At 55.5% G+C, this 14,591-nt stretch overlaps 7 protein-coding genes across 7 annotated transcripts; 4 read left to right on the forward strand and 3 right to left on the reverse strand.

Annotated features, from left to right (window-relative positions):
- Nucleotides 1-357: 357 nt before the first annotated feature.
- Nucleotides 358-2,481, reverse strand: PODANS_3_9200 (uncharacterized protein; the record flags this gene model as incomplete). The annotated part of the gene is made up of 2 exons (XM_001909694.1): nucleotides 358-1,377; nucleotides 1,423-2,481. The coding sequence occupies 2 exons, from the start codon at nucleotides 2,479-2,481 to the stop codon at nucleotides 358-360; spliced, it is 2,079 nt and encodes a 692-aa protein (XP_001909729.1).
- A 512-nt stretch (nucleotides 2,482-2,993) lies between these two features.
- PODANS_3_9210 (uncharacterized protein) lies at nucleotides 2,994-3,863 on the forward strand (the record flags this gene model as incomplete). The annotated part of the gene is made up of 1 exon (XM_001909695.1): nucleotides 2,994-3,863. One exon carries the CDS (start codon nucleotides 2,994-2,996, stop codon nucleotides 3,861-3,863), a length of 870 nt encoding a protein of 289 aa, XP_001909730.1.
- Nucleotides 3,864-4,111: 248 nt separating this feature from the next.
- On the reverse strand, nucleotides 4,112-5,578 carry PODANS_3_9220 (uncharacterized protein; the record flags this gene model as incomplete). The annotated part of the gene is made up of 1 exon (XM_001909696.1): nucleotides 4,112-5,578. One exon carries the CDS (start codon nucleotides 5,576-5,578, stop codon nucleotides 4,112-4,114), a length of 1,467 nt encoding a protein of 488 aa, XP_001909731.1.
- A 661-nt stretch (nucleotides 5,579-6,239) lies between these two features.
- On the forward strand, nucleotides 6,240-8,066 carry PODANS_3_9230 (uncharacterized protein; the record flags this gene model as incomplete). The annotated part of the gene is made up of 3 exons (XM_001909697.1): nucleotides 6,240-6,574; nucleotides 6,637-6,772; nucleotides 6,825-8,066. 3 exons carry the CDS (start codon nucleotides 6,240-6,242, stop codon nucleotides 8,064-8,066), a joined length of 1,713 nt encoding a protein of 570 aa, XP_001909732.1.
- A 406-nt stretch (nucleotides 8,067-8,472) lies between these two features.
- Nucleotides 8,473-10,329, forward strand: PODANS_3_9240 (uncharacterized protein; the record flags this gene model as incomplete). Its single annotated transcript, XM_001909698.1, has 1 exon — nucleotides 8,473-10,329. The coding sequence occupies one exon, from the start codon at nucleotides 8,473-8,475 to the stop codon at nucleotides 10,327-10,329; it is 1,857 nt and encodes a 618-aa protein (XP_001909733.1).
- Nucleotides 10,330-10,652: 323 nt separating this feature from the next.
- PODANS_3_9250 (uncharacterized protein) lies at nucleotides 10,653-12,875 on the reverse strand (the record flags this gene model as incomplete). Its single annotated transcript, XM_001909699.1, has 1 exon — nucleotides 10,653-12,875. One exon carries the CDS (start codon nucleotides 12,873-12,875, stop codon nucleotides 10,653-10,655), a length of 2,223 nt encoding a protein of 740 aa, XP_001909734.1.
- A 1,087-nt stretch (nucleotides 12,876-13,962) lies between these two features.
- PODANS_3_9260 (uncharacterized protein) lies at nucleotides 13,963-14,529 on the forward strand (the record flags this gene model as incomplete). Its single annotated transcript, XM_001909700.1, has 1 exon — nucleotides 13,963-14,529. The coding sequence occupies one exon, from the start codon at nucleotides 13,963-13,965 to the stop codon at nucleotides 14,527-14,529; it is 567 nt and encodes a 188-aa protein (XP_001909735.1).
- Nucleotides 14,530-14,591: the final 62 nt, after the last annotated feature.

Below are 14,591 nucleotides of genomic sequence, written 5' to 3' on the forward strand. Positions count from 1 at the left end.
CTCAGCACGAGAAGAAACCAAAACAATTGCCCCTAACCGACTTGGCAGGCAAAAGTGGAGGTGTTTCCAGCCCCGACTTGGACAACAGACCCGGTAAGTGTTATCAAGATCCAGTCTTACAGCGCTCTTGCTTCTTTGTCGTACAAGTATCAGGCGGTTTTCATGTTTGCAACTCTTTCTTGCCCATGATAACTTGGTTCAGCATGAGAAGTGGTCCAACGCTGGATATCATTCTTATCGCTGTCACCAAACCCACCAAAACACCAAACCGAATATCAAAACCCATAATTTTACACAGCCTTACGACCATAATCCCACACCCAAGTCTGAACCATATGTACACCCCCTCATGCCCTCCTACCTCAACCGCCTCCCCATCACATCCTCCTCCGTAATCTTCACCCCCGCCGCCGCCGTCTCCCCCCCAGCCAACCTCAACCGCCTCCCCTTCACCTCCTTCTCCTCCTCCTCCCTGACAGCCTTCTTCACCCCGGCCGCTTCCCTCGCCAACCTCAAATCCCCCAAACTCAACCCAACATCCCTAGCATAATCCCCAAACCCGTCCACCACCCCCCTCAAACTCCACCTCAACCCCTCCAATATCTCCTCCACCTCCCTCGACTCCCTCCGCCCCTCCACATCCGTCCAGCTAACCACCACCCCCTCCCTGAAACCCTCCACCTTCCTCACCAACCCCGTCAAGGTCCTCACCAACCCCGCCACATCCCTCTGCACATACCCATACTTGTCCTCCTGCAAACTCCTCACCGCCAGCCCACTAAGCGCAAAAGCAGCGTTCGCATACAGGCTCACCTCCCCAAACGGCTCCCCCAGCAGCACCTTTGCCACCCCTCTGCGGTACGTCTGTCTAAACGGCCAACCAAACGGGCTCTCTACAAACTTGGTCGCAAAGTCCTTGGCCAAACCCTCCGTGTCGTCCGTCCCCGTGGCCTGCTTCTGGGCCTTGATCAGCTCCTCCTTGGCAAACTCGGCGATTTTCCTCGCCCGCGGACTAAGCTGCGACGGCTGCCCCGGATCGGTAGCAATTTTCCCCACCGTCCGCTCGATCGCCTCCCGGTAGCCCCTTCTCTGGGGAGAAGGCTGGAAGACCTCCTCGTCTCTGGGGACCGTTTCAGTGAGACGTTTCTTTTCAGGGGCCCTGTTTCGGTCGAGATCCAACGCCGGATCCGGGACGGTGGGTTTGCCGTACTTTTCGTAGTTGTCGATTCTTGTTTCAATCTGCTTGAGGACGTCGATGCAGATCTTGTAGATCTGGGACCACATGGGCCCGTTCTTGCGGTCAATGTCCTCGTAGATGGCCTTGCGGCGGTCGGGGAAGTCGCGGGCGATGTAGGCTAGTTCCCACATGGCAAAGCACTGGTTTTGTTAGTTCCATTCCTGATTGTAGAAAGGGGGCCATACCTGAATGGACAGCTTCTTGGCCTTCAACCCGTTCAGAAGACTGCCGTTGGGGTCCCTCGACTCCGAGGTGAGCGGCTTGTTGTTCTTAAGCGGGTTCTTGACCATGAATAGCGAAAAGGCTTCATTGCCGAGCGTCCACACAAACGTGAGCAGCACGCTGGTCCACAAGCACCGCAGGATGATGGTCAACGAAAACGGAAGCGTCATGGGCGTCATGTTGGTCTTGGGGAGGTTGTAGACGGGCCGGAAGAGCGACATGGTAAACCTCCAGACAAACCCCCGCAAGAAAACCGAGTAGGTGATCATGGTGGCCGTGGTGGACGTCAAGGCCTGCGTCAAGGTGAAGACGACAATCTCGGGTAACTTTTGCGCCAGCTTCTGGAGCTGCGTGTTAAAGTCTCCATCATCGGCATTGGCCTTCTTGTCCGCCTTCTTGTCCGCGTCCCGGGGTGGAGGCTTCGCGATGCCGTAGTGCAATCGGTCGACGTCGCTAAACAGATGTCTGAGACCGTGCCATACTCCCACCAACACGCAGTGTGTGGTCAAGAAAACGGCCTTCTCGTTCAATCTCGCGCGATCGGCGTGGTAGTAAGAGATGTACTCCAGCCCTGCGTCCTCAGACAGACACCACAGGTAGACTTGACTAAAGGCCCACGCTGAAAACGCATACGTGAGAATCGTCTCGAGCGTGTTGAAGGACCGGAGGCTGTCGAGGAAGGTGGCAAAGGGAGAGCTCGTGGTGCGGACACCGGGGTGGTGTTGGGCGATCCGAAGGGTGATGATGAGAACGCCGCAGAGGAAGAAGAAGAATGTTCGAATGCCGGCTGGGCCAAGGGGGAACCACGCCCAGAGGACTGTTTGTGTTCTTATGTTAGCTGATGTCTGATTCACCCATACAAGACATAACCAACATGAATCCCAACTGGCCAGAAGCAGGGCCTCCAAGTAGGCAACCACCAAGATCACCAACCCGCTCGTCGCAAACCTCCGCTGCAGCGCGGGTTGGAGGAAATCCTTGTACGGCAGCACCCTCACTTTCGCAGCCGTGGCACCCGCCATCTTGGAAAATTCGGCAGTCAGATCCAAGATTTGTGTGTTTGGCGGTGGTGGTGCAAAAACGGTGTCGTCGTTTATCGCTGTTGGGTATTAATGTCTGTCAGTCTGTCTGTTCTGTATTTTGTTACTCTCTGCTTTCCATTGGGGGGTCCTTTGTAAATAAAAAATACCAAGCCTTTTCCCGCTCTCCACCGAAGCAGCAGCCAGCACAGCGCACTGTCCACTGGAAGGACCCCAAGAACGCGTCAAGCTCCGCCCCACACCATGTCTAGATAGCCTCGTCTGATTGGCCTCACTCTACAATTACGTCGTTTGACAAGGGGACCCGATCCGCTGAGCTGACCAGTGCGCTGGGTTACAGGCAACTGTGAACCACAAACCAACCTCCATCTCCAACCAAACTCCATTGGAAGTCATTGACAATAACAGGCTTGCGCAATCATTTATCCCCCCACCGTCGCTCTTTTCTTCCGTCTCTTTTCCCTCCCGTACTGTTTTCAACAACCAACCAAAAAATGTCCTTCGACCGCCTCTCCGCCGCCGAGCAAGGCCGCTCCGGCCGCAACTACAACAACAACCAACCCCCCGCTCGCTCCTCCATCGCCGGGGGGTCCTACACCGACGACCCCGACTTCACCCGGCTCTACCAATCCCTCACCACCAACCTCTTCAAGCTCAACGGCAACAACCAGCGCCTGTCGGGGGAGATCTCCCACCTCGGCACCCGCCGCGACACCCCCCGAGTCCGCGAGCGAGTCCACGAACTAATCGAAGAATCCCGCGATCTCTTCAAATCAGTCGGCGAAGGCGTCAAGAAAATCCAGACGTGGGACGAAGACGTCACACCAACCCAAAAATACCACCAGCAGAAACTCTCCCGTGACTTCACCACCTCTTTAACAGAATTCCAATCCCTCCAGCGGACCGCATTGGAAAAACAAAAAGCTTCTGTTTCCGTGCTTCAGTCCGCCCTCCCGGCCACGTCACCTTCCCACCAACCCCAGGTTTTGTCGTCCTCCCCCGGATCACAACAGCAACTTCTTCTTCAAGAACAAGAACTCGCCCGCCTGGCACCACAAGACGAGGTTGACTTTCAGGAGGCGCTCATTCTGGAACGGGAGGAGGAAATCAGGAATATTGAGCAGGGTGTGGGGGATTTGAATGTGCTTTTTCAGCAGGTGGCGCAGATTGTGAATGAGCAGGGCGAGACGTTGGACACGATTGTGAATAATGTCGAGAATGTGAGGGATGACACGAGGGGGGCGGACAGGGAGCTGAGGAGCGCGGCGAGATATCAGAAGAATGCGAGGAGCAAGGCTTGTTGCTTGTTGCTGATTTTGGTGGTGATCCTGACAGTGGTTTTGTTGGCTGTGTTTTTGGGTTAGACGCGAGGAGAGGCCCAGTCAGGAGTTTACGAGATGGATGACACATAGGTTTTTTTTTTTGTTTTTGTTTTTTTTTCGTCTCTATGATGGTTCAAGGTTTGGAGGGCGCGATTCTTTGTTTTGTACATTTTGTTCCGGCGCTTTGGAGTTTTGGCCTTGCGCGAGAAGCCTGCGAGCTTTTTGTCCTCCAAGACTCGCTTTCCTCTATATGTACAGTGCAGAATTTACAGTCATATCACGTCTACCCTTTATTTCCCCTTCTTCTCCTTTTTGACCCCTCGAACGGCAGAAAACCGAGACACTGGCTTCGCCGGGGCCGGTTTCGTCTGCGGCGGCACCTCCGCATCATTCTTGACCACCGTAGCCGCCATCGCCGCTCTTTTCGACGTCACCACCGGTGGCCTGGTAGTTGTCTCGGCCGTCTTCACCACCTCGACCACCGGCTTCTTCTTCTCCACCGGCATGGGATAAATGAAATACGGCTCCAGCCTCATCCTCATCAGCTCTTTTGGCTTCTCCACCGGCCAAACCAAATCAAACAGCCTCTTCGCCATCCAATTACCCAAGCTGGACGTGATCCAGTAAAGGTGCATCGCGGCCGGCAACCCAATCGTCAACGGCCCGACAAGGACCGAGAACCAAAAGTTCAGCCTCGCTCCCGTGAGCATCAGCCTCCGGCGGAACTCCTCTTTCCCGGTGAGCTTCTCGTCCGGGTTCACGACTGGGGCTTTACCAAACATCCTGGCGAGTTTTGTCTTGTCCTTGGGGATCGCGTTGGCGACGAGGACGGCCGAGAGGGTCAAGGGGAGGATGTGGTAGGGGTCGGAGAGGGCAAAGTCTGGGATCCAGAGGATGCCCTCCATTGCTGGTTGGGTTGTTGTTGTTGTTGTTGTTGTTGCTGTGGTGGTGGCGATGTCCTGGATGGATGATGAGATGGCTTCGGTGAGGGAGTTATCTAAGGTTGGTGGTGGTAGGGTGGGCTTGATAGCCGAATTAGCCAGCTCGACAGGATCGGCAGCCTTTGCTGTGACCGGTTTCTCACGAAACCAGTTCAGTATCGACCCCAGCAGACCCCCCGTGGCGGTGCTCTGCCATCTGATCGCCTCGATGCCCAAGAGCCACACGGGAAAAGTTGCGAGCTGGGCTGCAATGATGCGCCAGGGTTGGAGCTTCCACCGCTTTCTGAATTTGTTGTTGGCTTTGGTATGAAGCACGGGGAGCTTCTGGAGGAGATGGTCCATCTTGCTGGCTTTCCCTTTTTGTTGAGCCGTCTGCCTTTGGACTTCTTGGACGGCGAAGATCTCGGAGAGATGGCGCAGCTTGGCTTGTCTGTGGAAGGTGCTCTGGACGTAGAGGCGTGTGGGGAGGCGGAGGACCATGTTGAGGGAGATGGCGAAGAGGGGGATGGTGAGGTACCATGGGATGTTGAGGGAGGTGTGGAGGAAGAGGAGGTACTCTTGGGCGTTGTATATGGCTGTGTCGAAGGCGTTAATGAGGGAGAAGGACCTGGCTTGGGGTTGACTGTTGAGTTTGTGCTGTAATAGTCTGGTTCCTGGTCTGAGAGGTGTGGATGAGGCAGGTGAGATGAAGGCCGGGTGGGAGGCTCTATTGTGAGCAGCTAAGCTGAAGGCGCGGATAGCTGATGGGGAAATGGACAGAGCCCCTGAGCTCCGGACGGCCCGTAGACGGCCGATTGCTCTCATGGCATGGGCCATGGTGAGCGTGGGGTATCTAGCTAGGTGTGTGTAAAGTGGGAAGGGTGAGCTGAGAAATGTCGACCGGAAAGGTCCTGTAGAGAGACCAGACTGTTTCTTGGCATCTCACCCGCTAGAAGGGGGGCAGGGGAGCCCTGTAAGCCACTAAATCTGGCCCGTGCTTCTGGTAGCTGCACGGGAGCGTGGGGCGTGACAGGGAAGCTGCATCGTACGTCAAGCGCCATCCATGCCCTTATCCATTGCTCTGACCAGCTTGCAGCTTACTGCGTAAACCTTCTTCCACCTCCCGTCTCTGTACACGCTCGTGACTTGAGCTCTACATTGACATTCTATCCTTTCGACTCTGTTGCCGGCCTCCTAAGACATTCATATCTACTTATCCACACCCACCTGATACTTCATTTTGTTCCCTCAAACCTCCATCCAACAACTGGCTTGCCCGTTGTTTGCCCATCGACAGTTGAAAGCATAGCGCGCTCCAAGCTCAGAGCTTCCCTCCCGAACCTGCCTCCTCCTCCTCCTCCTCCCGGTGGTCGGCGTGCCACTTCGGCCTCTGAAACAGCTGTGCCTCTTCCCCTTTCCCACGATCCTGTCCCCGACGAGCCGAGCGAGTCCCTCACACGCCGTCAGCACATGAAAGAGAAAGTCAAAGTCCTCCGGAATGCTGTCAAGTATCTCTTCTCTCGCCGTCGTTCCCGCGCTATGTCTCATTCCCATCCTCGCCCTCGCGGGCCCGTTGCTGTTCCGCGCCGTGGGAGCTTTGCTGGGGTTGTACCTTCGCAAGAAGACGGATGGTCGGTTGTCGCATATCCTCGAGCTCACTGAGCAGGACGAAAAGAAGTGGCGGGAAGGCCGGAGGAGCAGCGGTAGCAGTAGCAGCAGTGGGAAGGATGAGGAGTGGGAGGAGGTGGACACATACACTGTTGGGACGTCGGGGAATGGGGGCAAGGGTGAGGCGGACTGGGATGGTGTCGTGGGCTTCTTTCACCCTTTTTGGTAGGTCTACTTCTTCCCTGCACCACGCAGACTGGGGAGGATATGGCTAATGAGACCTCAAGTAATGCTGGAGGTGGTGGAGAGAGAGTTCTGTGGGCGGCCATCCGTGCGACACAGCAGCGCTGGCCAAAAGCAAAGTGTATAGTGTACACTGGGGACCATGATGTGAACAAGGACGCCATCCTGTCTAGAGTCGAGGTATGTCACCTTTGGCTTCTACATCTGCTGCCGTCGTTGCTAACCTGGTCAGAACCGCTTCAACATTCACCTCCACCCTCCCACCGTCAATTTTCTCTACCTCACCACCCGCCATTGGGTCCTCGCCTCCACATGGCCGCGCTTCACTCTTGCCGGCCAGTCTTTTGGTTCCCTCATCGTGGCCTGGGATGCCTTCAGTCTTTTGGTTCCCGACATTTTTGTTGACACCATGGGCTACGCCTTTGCGCTTGGGCTCTCCAAGTTTTTGTTTCCCGAAATTCCCACGGCCGCATACGTGCATTATCCCACCATTTCTACCGACATGCTCGAATCTCTTGATCCCACCTCCACCGTTGGCTCTCAGGGGGTCCACGCCGGCCAGGGCACCGGCACTCGCGGCAAGGCCAAGAAGCTGTACTGGAAGCTATTCGCCAAGGTCTATTCCCATGTAGGGGCTTCCGCAGACGTGGTCATGACCAACTCTACCTGGACTATGGGTCACATTCAGAAACTATGGGGTCCCTTGAGAAGATCTAACAGGCCAATTGCTGTGGTGTATCCTCCGGTGGCCGTCAGTGAACTCGAGCAAGAAGTCGAAGTCTCCCCTGAAAGCGAAAAGAAGAGGGAAAAGGTGCTGCTATACATTGCGCAGTTCCGACCAGAAAAGAACCACCAGCTTATCCTCCAGGCCTTTGCCGAGTTTGTCAAGACGAGCAAGAGCCCGGCGGCCAAGGAGGCGAAGCTGGTGTTGGTGGGCAGTGTAAGGGATGATCACGACTCCAAGAGGGTGTATCAGCTCCGGTTGCTGGTGAACGAGCTGCACATCAAGGCCAGGGTGGAGTTTCATCTGGATGCAAGCTGGCCTGAGATCTTGGAGTGGCTGAGGAGGGCGAGCGTGGGCGTGAACGGGATGTGGAATGAGCACTTTGGCATCGGGGTGGTGGAGTACCAGGCTGCTGGGTTGGTGAGCGTGGTGCATGATAGCGGGGGGCCGAAGATGGATATTGTTGTGGACGTCGAGGGGGGGTTTACTGGTGAGTGCAACAGGGCGACACACGGGAAGAGTGGTGCTGATGATGTGGTGACAGGCTTCCATGCTACGACTCCGAGCGAGTTTGCTGAGGGGTTTGAAAAGGCGTTGAGCTTGGAGAACCCGTTGGAGGTGAGGCTGCGGGCGAGGGAGAGTGCAAAGAGGTTTACCGAGGAGGAATTTGCGAGGAGGTGGGTGAGGGAGATGGAACCTGTCATCGGCCTGAACGAGTTGAAGGTCACGACGGAGAAGAGGAGGGTGTAGGGGGCTTGATTTTGCTTGCGACAATAGAATACATGGATACCCTTTTTTCCTGAAGTCATTAATGGTGGGATGGGCTGAAGGGGATATGGTGTTGAAAGGGGGGCTTTATTATGATTGATTTTGTTCACATCTCATCCTTGGGACATTGATTGCAGTGAATGAAGGGATCAGGGGTGACATCTTGATCAGGAATGGTCCGTGCGCGCACCGAGGTTTCAACCACTGACTGGTAGGTAAACTCTGCATTTCTCATCTCAAACTCATATCCAAACTCGAAGAGGAAACTTGCCTCGACCACAAATCACAATCCTGCCTTCTGCAGGTACATGCAAATTCAGACGAACTCATCGCAAAAGATCAACCGGGGCTCGGATTTATCGCCAAACCAGTAGCACACAAAAATCTCATGCGATTCGGCGCCATCAGAGTTTTTTCGAAGGGACCTTCTCTCGGCACTTTTTCCAAAACTTCACCCTCGCTGCGCTATAGCAGCCAATCATATTCAACCAGATCCTGCTTCACAACCTCGACCGGTGTCAAAATGGCTTCCACGTCGGCACCTGCCGCGGCTGGGGGTGGTGAAGGAGTCCAGCAGATCGACAGCTACAAGATCCAACATCAGCAACAGAAGCAGCAGACAGGAAAGAGACCATTTCAGAACGGCCAAGGCGGCGGTGGAAAGGGTGGACGTGGTGGCAAGTTCAAGAAGAAGGGAAAGAAGGCGAAGCCGCCTGCCGAGGGTGGACACGATGAGGTCCTCCGGCTTGATATCGAGGCTCTGATGGCCAAGAGCAGGAACGAGGCCGCCGAGGGTGCTGAGGGTGAAGAAGCTGCCGCCGAGGAGGAAAATTTGCCAGAGCAGGGGAGCGAGGTTCTTGTCGAAGTTGTGGCATTGTCTTCCACCGGTGACGGCCTGGCAAAGATGAAGGGCTCTGATCGCATCTATGTCGTCCCGTTCGCCGTTCCGGGAGATATGGTCACGGTCAAGGCCTACCGCCACGATGAAACCCACACCGTCGCCGACTTCATTTCTGTGGTCGACCCCTCTCCCCTCCGCGACGACAGCCGCATCCAGTGCGAGTACTTCTCCAAGTGCTCCGGCTGCCAGTTCCAAATGCTCGACTACGCCGAACAGCTCCGGATCAAGAGGGAGACTGTCGTCAAGGCCTACAAGAACTTCTCCCAGCTCACCCCCGAGCTCGTCCCCGAGATTTTGGACACCATCGGCTCCCCTCTGCAGTACAACTACCGCACCAAGCTCACCCCTCACTTCGACGGGCCCTGGAACAACCCCCGCCGCGGCCCGAAGAAGCATCTCGAGTCTTGCCCACCGATAGGCTTCACCCCCAAGTCAGCCCGCAAGGTAATGGACATTGAAGACTGCCCCATCGCCACCCCCGCCGTGAGGAAGGGTCTCACGGCCGAGCGTGAGCGGATGAAGACCGAGTTCTCGAAATACTCCAACGGCGCCACGATTCTCCTGCGGGAAAACACGATCCGAGTTCCCGCCGGGGGTGAAGCGCCCTCAGACATTCCCTCCGATGCGGTCGTTGTCCGGACGCCGGGGTACACCGACTACAAGACTCACATCACGGACAACAACGCCACGAGCACCGAGCACGTTGACGACTTCATCTTCACCAACCCGGCCGGTTCGTTTTTTCAGAACAACAATTCCATCTTGTCGCCCTTTACGCAGTACATTAGGGATCACATTTTGCCTCCTGCCAATAAGGAGGGGATAAAGTACCTCATTGACGCCTACTCGGGCTCGGGGCTTTTCACCATCACGCAATCAGCTTTGTTTCCGGGGGGGAGCATCGGGATTGACATTGCCGAGGGCTCGATCGCTTATGCTAGGAAGAATGCAAAGCTGAACAATCTGGACGAGGGGCAGTGCAAATTCATTGCTGCCGACGCGCCGGAGCTGTTCAAGAGTGTGGAGGGGTATAACCCGGACGAGACGGTTGTGGTGCTGGATCCGCCGAGGAAGGGGTGTGACGCTAGCTTTTTGAGCCAGCTGCTGAGGTTTGGGCCGAGGAGGGTTGTTTATGTGAGCTGTAATGTGCACACGCAGGCGAGGGATGTGGGGGTTTTAGTTAGGGGGGAGGTGGAGGGGGTTGTTGATGATACGGAGGAGACGGACGGGACAGAGAGGAAAAAGACGAGGTATGAGATTGAGAGCTTGAGGGGGTTTGACTTTTTTCCGCAGACGGCTCACGTTGAGGGGGTGGCGGTGTTGAACAGGGTTGAGGAGAGGTAGATGGATGTAGGGGTGGGATTGTGGGGTTATAAATAAAAGCTTTGTTGTTTTTTTGTTATTCTTCACGAGAGATGTGTGGTCTTGAGTTGTGTATTCCACACTGAGGTTTCGTTCAGTTGAACTACTTGCGCAGAGTCTCAGGCATCAAAGTGGATTGACTGCAATATTTCATTTCTAGCACGCCATGCATGGTATCCACGTCTGTAGCTATACACCGGGGTATCGTCCTTTCATAATCATAATCCTATCCCTTACAAGAGCCCTGACAAACCCAACAATTCAACTCCTTTCCCACACACATACACACACACACACAGTCCCTTTTACCCAAGCACAACTCCTTCATACTCCCCCTCACTCAAATACCTCCCAAGCACCCCCTGCAGCACCGCCTTCGACTTCTGTATAGCCGGCACGACCCCCTCAATCTGCCCCAAATTCCCCCTCAAACTCTCCATATGACTCCCAATCTGCCTCGCCAACCCCATCACCTCCTCCTCCCCCTCCTCAATCCCCTCGAAGACTCTCCCCTTCACCTCCACCCTTTCCCTCTTCACAACCTCCAACCCCTTCTCCCCACCCGCCTCACCCCGACCGGCAGCCCGTTCCCTCCGCCCAGGAGCAAGCACATGATCCCTCTTCCCCCTCTCCCTCCACACCCTAGCTTGCGCCCTCGCATTCTCCTCCAACCGCCTCAGATCCCTATAATCCCTCTCCAACCCCGCCTCCTCCCTCTCCTTCTCCCGTCTCAAAACCTCAACGCTATGCACCAACGGCTCCAGCTGCCTCTCCAAATGCCTGCTCGCATCAATCACCTTTTCAAAATTAACCTCTGCCTCCTGCGCAGAAATCGCCACCCCCTTTGTCGTCTTCGTCCCGATCGTGGCCGGAGGAAAAGGGATCCCTTTTACCAGTTTAGAATGCAGTCTACCGGCAAAAGTCCGGAGGATCGTTTGCGAGGCGGTGTACCTCGCCGTGTTGTTACCTCCGATCGACTCAAGGATGGGGATGTACGAGTCGAGGATGAGGCTGTCGATTGTTGAGATGGCGGGTTGGTCTAGGGGTGTCCATTTCGAGCGGATGGTGGAGCGGGGGATGTGGAGGGTTTTGGGGGCGAGGTGCCGGTATGGGGCTGAGGATAGGGGGTCGGTGGGTTCTTGTTCTTGTTCTTGTTCTTGTTCTTCTTCTTCTTCTTCTTCTTCTTCTTGTTCGGTCTCGGGTTGGGGTTGAGGTTGAGGACGGTCCTTCTTTTTGGAGGGCTTATGGTTGGTGGTTTGGTTTTGAGCTTCAGAGACGGAAATTTCAACTAGGGTCGCTCTAGGTCCTTTCTTGGATCGCTTCTGCGGCTCCGAGGGCTGAGGGGATGGCTCAGCAGCGGTTTCGGCGCTTTTTCTGCCTCTGCCTCGTTGGCGAGCAGAGGGCTGGCTTTCTTCTTGGGCGTCTTCTTCCTCTTGTCCAACCACGCGACCGGGTCTGCCCCTGGATTTCGAAGCGTTCTTGGCGCTTTTACCCTTTTGTTGAGACTCAGGCTCTGCGGCAGCCTCTTCGCGAGACTCGTCCTCGTTGGAGCCTCGACCTTTCCTGCGTCGTCTGCCGTCGGTCTCTGCTGGCTCTGCATCTCTCATTTCTGTATCTTCCTGAGATGCGGGAGCTTGGTTCTTGCCAGGCCGGCCCCTTGCTTTTGGCTCTTCTTGCTGTTCCTGCTCCTCAGCATTTCCAGCTGCTTTGGCTCTCTTTCGTGGCCTGGTCTCAGTAGGCTCTGGCTCCTCTGGTTCGACATCATGACTCTTTGCTAGACGTCCTCTCTTTCGCCCGGTATTTGGCGCCTCTTCGGGTGCCGCCGCTGCTGCTTGTTCGGGTTCCTTTTCGGATTCCGGGGCTTTTGCTTTGCGCCCTCTTTTCTTGGGCGCTTTCTCTGCCGGCTCTTCTACCTCCTCAACCGTTGCTTCTTCCTCATGTTCAGCCTCCTGTGCCCGTGCCGGCCGTCCTCGTCTCTTGGGTGCTATTTCTGTTGATTCTTCCGCCTCCTCGGTGGTTGGATCTGCTTCTAGTTCAGATCGAGCAGGCCGCCCTCTTCTCTTGCGTGCCGGGTCTGATGTTTCCTCGGCCTCCGCAACACTTGTCTCTCCTGCTGGTTGCTTGATCTCTTGAGTTCGTGCTGGATGCCCTCTTCTCTTGGGCTCTGTTGCTGTTGACGCTTCAGCCTCTTCAGCGAGGGATTCCTGACCTGGTTTGGCCTCTTTTGTCCGACCGGGGCGCCCTCGTCTCTTTGGTGCTGTGGCTGCTGATTCATCGACCTCCGTGCTCGCCTCCTCTACCACTTCCTCAGCCCGTCCTGATCGAGCTTTCCGCCCCCGTTTCTTCGGCTCCGTACTCGAGATTTCTTCGGTCTGGGTCGCAGCTTCCTCGGTTTCCGGCTCAACTTCTTGGGCTCTCGCTGGCCGACCTCTCCTCTTTGGTGCTGCTTCCAAAGTATCTGTCGGCGGAGTCGATTGTTCTTCGGCTATCGAGCCTTCACCCACCCCCGCCGTTTCAGCATTTTTCATTGGTCTACCCTTTCGTTTTGGTGCCCCCTCTGGCGCTGGCGATGGCTCTGGCGCAGGCTCTTCGGGTGATGAATCATCGCTCTTTCGCGGTCTGCCTCGTCTCTTTGTTGTCGTTCGAACCTCGGCGTTGTCATTACGATTTGCCTGCAAAACAGCTTCTCCTCCACGTAGGGACTCGTCCTCGTCGGGCTTCGACGAGCCTGCTGGGCGACCGCGCTTGCGCTTTTGATTTGGATCGTCCGGCGCCTATTCTGGGAATCAGCAATTGACTTTGACACTGAAAGAAACAATACACACCATAATGATAGAAAATACCCAAGCGCCGGCTCAATGTCTGTTTGCTGGTGTTTGCAAACGGATTTGAGGTGCTACGTTGATTCTTCAAGCCCCTCGAAGCGCAACAGCCACAGCTTGTGACGCGACTGTACCAAATCTCGACCCCACCGCGCAGCCCCCCTGTCCGTGCCATGTGTGGCTGGAATTCTATTGCCCCATGCACTTTGTTGCCCGGCGGACAGCTGTTTACCCCAAGCTGGCGGACCGTCGCGAGACAAGCTCTCCTATCTTTAACCGAAACAGGCTTAACTGGTCATGACACCTTTTTACCAACAACTCTGTTCAGGGTCACAGTGAAGATATCCCAACATTCGTAATATTAAACAAGCGAGGCTAGACTAGACAGGGCACGCGTCCATCAGGGGACCAGACCGGAACAAGGGTAGTTTCACCACATCTCCATCTTTTCGCGATCCCCATTTGCGACGAGCTCTTCTTGTTTTCCGTCGAGAAGAAGGTGTGACTTTTACCAGGCCGCTGCTTGTTTTCTCCATCTTCTCCTCTCTGCACGTCAGACCACCCCTCATTCCTGGCTCCTCCTCATCCTCCTCCTCCTCCACACCTCACCTTTCCCTCCCATCATCTTTCTCAGACTTTTTGCGCCATCTTCTCTCGTGGACAGCTGTCAAGAAAGGGCCACACTTCTGCTTCCATCATTTCTAACGACACTGTTGCAGTCATCGTTTTTGATTCACCGAGACGAGTAATTGGTAATCCACCCACACACACACACAAATACACATCACAAACAATGCGCTTCTCAACAGCAACCGCGGCCCTCGCGGCCCTCGGCCCCCTCTCCGCCGCCGCCGCCGAGTCCCCCTTTGAGCAATACAAAGCCAAATTCCAAAACTTCCTCTCCAGCTTCTCCGGCAGCGCGGGCATCCCCGAAGCGGCCGACAACGTCCAAGTACCCATCCCCAAGCCCAAGAGCAAGACGGTAGAACCCAAGAAGATCGACACCTTGACTCTGGCCAACTGGAAGGACACGCTTTACGCCCCCGTCCACGCCGAGGCTACCACCCCCGAGGAGTTGCTGGTGCTCATCACGGGCGGGAACAATACTTGCTTCTCGGATAATGCCGCCCCTTTTCCACTCTCTCGTCCCTCAAACTCACAATCAACTGACCCCTATGAAATTTCCAGGCCGCTGCGACAAACTCGACACGGCCTTTTCCCAATCGGCACTCAAACTCGCCTCTACTCAAACCAACCCCCGATAATTCTCCACTTTGCCAGTGTGAAACTGCGCACGACGAGTCGCGTGATTCGCGTCATGGCATACTTCGTGTGGCTCTGGCACTGCTCACGGGCGTGATGCTGGCGTGTTTGAGATTCTCGCCTGCGCCATACCGAGACGGGGTTGTACGTTAAGCGCTT

Source organism: Podospora anserina, chromosome 3 (genome assembly GCF_000226545.1).
Source record: "Podospora anserina S mat+ genomic DNA chromosome 3, supercontig 2".
NCBI lineage: Eukaryota > Fungi > Ascomycota > Sordariomycetes > Sordariales > Podosporaceae > Podospora > Podospora anserina.